General features: G+C 39.5%; 1 protein-coding gene across 1 annotated transcript; it reads right to left on the bottom strand.

The window, feature by feature from the left end:
• Positions 1-1,186: 1,186 nt before the first annotated feature.
• LOC106841984 (olfactory receptor 1J4-like) lies at positions 1,187-2,143 on the bottom strand. Its single transcript, XM_014858291.3, has one exon. The coding sequence runs from the start codon at positions 2,141-2,143 to the stop codon at positions 1,187-1,189; it is 957 nt and encodes a 318-aa protein (XP_014713777.3).
• Positions 2,144-3,619: the final 1,476 nt, after the last annotated feature.

Raw genomic sequence — 3,619 nt, forward strand, 5'->3', positions numbered from 1 at the left:
AGTATATGTTTGAGAACAATGCAGGAAGAAAGAAGACTTCTTTATTCTTTGCAAGGAAAGATTTTCCCTGGGCTAATATCTGTTGACAATCTCCTCGATTTTTTTTGCCTCCCCAAAACCCCATTACATGGTCATATATCCTACTTGTAAGTTCTTTGAGCTCTTCTATGTGAGCTGCCGCCACAGAATGACAATTAAAAGGTAAGTGGTGGTGTTCCACAATGTGAAATGAACCCAGGCCGCCAAAGAAGTGGGAGCAATGAACTTTAACCACTAGGCAATCAGGGCTGGCTCAAGAAGACATGTTTAAGGAAGTTATGATGTAAGCAAAACCAGAAAACATTAAAGAGGAAAGAAAAGAACAAGAAGGAAAAATGGGAGCATTTCCTCACCAAGACATTGACGTTCATTATATATATTTTTTCACTTATACTGGGAATAGTTTGTTGTATTTCCTCTCTCCTCCCTTTTTGTATTAGTGACTAACATTCATACACTAAGTGCATAAATCAGAAATGTTTGGCCCGATGAATTTTTCCATATGTATACATGCATTGTAACTACCACCTGCATCAAGATATAGAAAATTTCTAGCACCCCAGAAGATTTCCTCACATCCCTTTATTAGAAGTAACTAAAATATTGAATAAACCAGCACATTTTCAAAAGGACTCCATTTCTACATATTCATGAAAGGTAGACAAACACATATGAACCCATACTTTTAAGTAAGTTACGTTAGAAGCAATTGAAAGTTTATTGTGAGAATGCTAGCTTTTTAAAAATTGGAAATTCAATTTATGTAAAAAAAATGTTCTGTGATACTATTTTCAGCTGCCTCTTTAACCTGATCCTGGGAAGCCAAGAGAAGAAAGGCAGGATTCTCTTGGAGGTGGTGAGATTGAAGGAGCTTCTTTCCTCACTACTGCCGGTTGCCATCCTCACAGCTGCCCTAACCTCACCAAGTCCTTTGCGTGTTGGAATAAGGGAACACATATTCTAAAAATCGTTAATAAAATGAAGAATCACTGAAGTTAATCTTGGTAATGAAAGCTTGTATATGCCAGCAGAGAGGGGCATGGGATAGGTCAACCTCCTGTGCTGTATGTGCAGCCAAGTTTCAACTGTACACTCAGAATGCCTGTCCAGGTTTAATAGTTTTCTGATTCATTTGAATGTGTAATTTTTACAGATTTAGTGACTGTAAGTTAAAAAGCTTAACCCTATTAACAAATATTTCTAGGGCATGTTTCATATCTCTGTTCCTCAGGCTATAGATGAAGGGGTTCAGCAGGGGAGTGACTATCATATATATTACAGAAGCAATTATGTCTTTATCATTGGAGATGGATGAGGAGGAAAAAAAGTAAACACCTGCAATGGTCCCATAGTATAAAGACACCACAAAGAGATGGGAGCCACAAGTAGAAAAGGCTTTGCAGAATCTCTTGGTGGAGGGGACCCTAAGGACAGTGGTCCCTATCCGGATGTAAGAGCCCAATACACTAGTCAAAGGCAGGATGAAAAGCATTCCTCCCTCGGTGAAGATGACCAGCTCATTGAGGGAGATATCTGAGCAGCTTATCTTCAGGAGAGCAGGGAGGTCACAGAAGAAGTGGGGGATGGTATTGTCAGCACAGAAGGACAATTGGACCAAGAGGAGGGTGTGCAACAAGGCATGTGCACCACAGAAGAACCAAGACCCAACTACTAATGAGACACACAGCTCCTCCCTTATGATGGTGCTGTAGTGCATTGGGTGACAAACTGCCACATACCTGTCATATGCCATCACTCCAAGAAGGAAGTTGTCAAGACAACCAAACAATATGAAAAAATACATCTGGGACATGCACCCTGTGAAGGGGATGGACTTGTGATTAATATGCATGTCCATCAACATTTTGGGGACAGTGACAGATGAGAAAGAGACATCTATGAAGGCCAAGTGGCTGAGGAAATAGTACATGGGGGTGTGAAGGCGAGAGTCCAGCCTGATGAGCAGGATGATGAGCAGGTTCCCCAACACCGTGGTCAGATACACGCCCAGGAAGAGGACAAAGAATATGCCCTGCTGCTCCGATGGGATGGGGAGCCCCAAGAGTAGGAACTCTGACACACTGCTCTGATTCTCAGGCCTCATACTGTGCTTTTTATGTTGGAGATGAAGAATATTGCAAATCTCAGCAATCTAGAAAAGATGATCAGGACCATTTTATTTCATACTGTAATTCTCTGGGAAAAGAATGAATTTTTATCTATACTCCTATTTATTTCTCAAATTTATGGATGCACGCATCTTCCCTCTATCCCAGTCTGGCTCCAGGAAAACATCACACCCAAAAGCAGCAAGCAAGACTTATGGTACAAAAGAAATAAGGTGTTCACTGTTGCACTCAACTATTGTTTATTGAACATTGAGTCTGAACATGGACCCATACTAAGGACTGAGATTGCTCCTGTGAAAAAGAAAAGCAAGGTCCCTCCCTCCTTTGAGCATATTTTTAATGAACATACCAAGAAAACCTACTACACAAAGACAGAGCCAAACCATAATAATTCACTGTGGCAGAAATAGCAGATGAGCCACAGCAAGCTGTTATGGGTTGTTTCTGCCTTGAAGTACAGTATCCCTCCCCCTTATCCGAAGTTTCAATTTCTGTGGTTTCAGTTACCCCTGGTAAACTTCAAACATCGTCTACTCCTGACATCCAAGCATCGACATTGTCATGACTTGATGATCCTCCTTTTGATGTATAGTCAGAAGGTCAATAGTATTCTAAAGCCATCTCACAATGTCTACATTATTCACCTCACTTCATCTCATCACTGAGGCATTGTGTCATCTCACATCATCACAAGTAAAAGAAGCAGGAATACACTGCAGGAAGATAATTTGAGAGAGAGAGACACTTCATTCACATAACTCTTATTTTAGTGTATTTTTGTATTTTATTATTAGCTGTTGCTAATCTCTTACCATGAATGATTTAAGATAAATTTTATCATATGTATGTATGTACAGCAAATAATATAGTATATATAGTTCTCAGTACCATCTGCAGTTTCAGGCATTCACTGGGGGAATTGGGATATATTCCCATGGATAAGAAGCGATTACTGTATATCAAGTTACATATATTACATGTTATGTGTACTATATATCATGCGCATTATATATATGCAAACATGTGTGTGCACCATCTCTATTGCCTACTCTATTGTTGTAGGCCTATAGAATTTGTATAATTTATGTTTTTATTTATTAAAAGCTAAAATAGGTGAAAGAACACAAATTCTAATAGGTGCTATGAAGGTTTTTTTAAACCTGGGAATGTAAGGGTGATGTGTCCTTTTAATTAGGAAATGTAGTCAAAGTCTTAGCCTAGTACCCAAATGTTCATCATTCTTATGAAAGGTATTTTGTGGATTACTCTTGTTTGGGAGCTATTCTGGCATCAAGTGGCTTTAAATGAACACTCACTTCTAGAGTGCGAATGAATTTACAGCTCTAGGTCAATGGGACCTGGCCAGGTTCACAGGAAGAGTGTGACAATGCTCCAAGAGTACCGCCTCAGCACTGGGGTCTCACATTATTGTATATATATTACCATTTTCT

The sequence above is a fragment of the Equus asinus genome, chromosome 10 (assembly GCF_041296235.1).
Source record: "Equus asinus isolate D_3611 breed Donkey chromosome 10, EquAss-T2T_v2, whole genome shotgun sequence".
NCBI classification, from domain to species: domain Eukaryota; kingdom Metazoa; phylum Chordata; class Mammalia; order Perissodactyla; family Equidae; genus Equus; species Equus asinus.

What these genes read in the sequence shown, in the direction of transcription:
- LOC106841984 (XM_014858291.3), bottom strand. Translation starts at nt 2,143, where the DNA reads ATGAGGCCTGAGAATCAGAGCAGTGTGTCAGAGTTCCTACTCTTGGGG.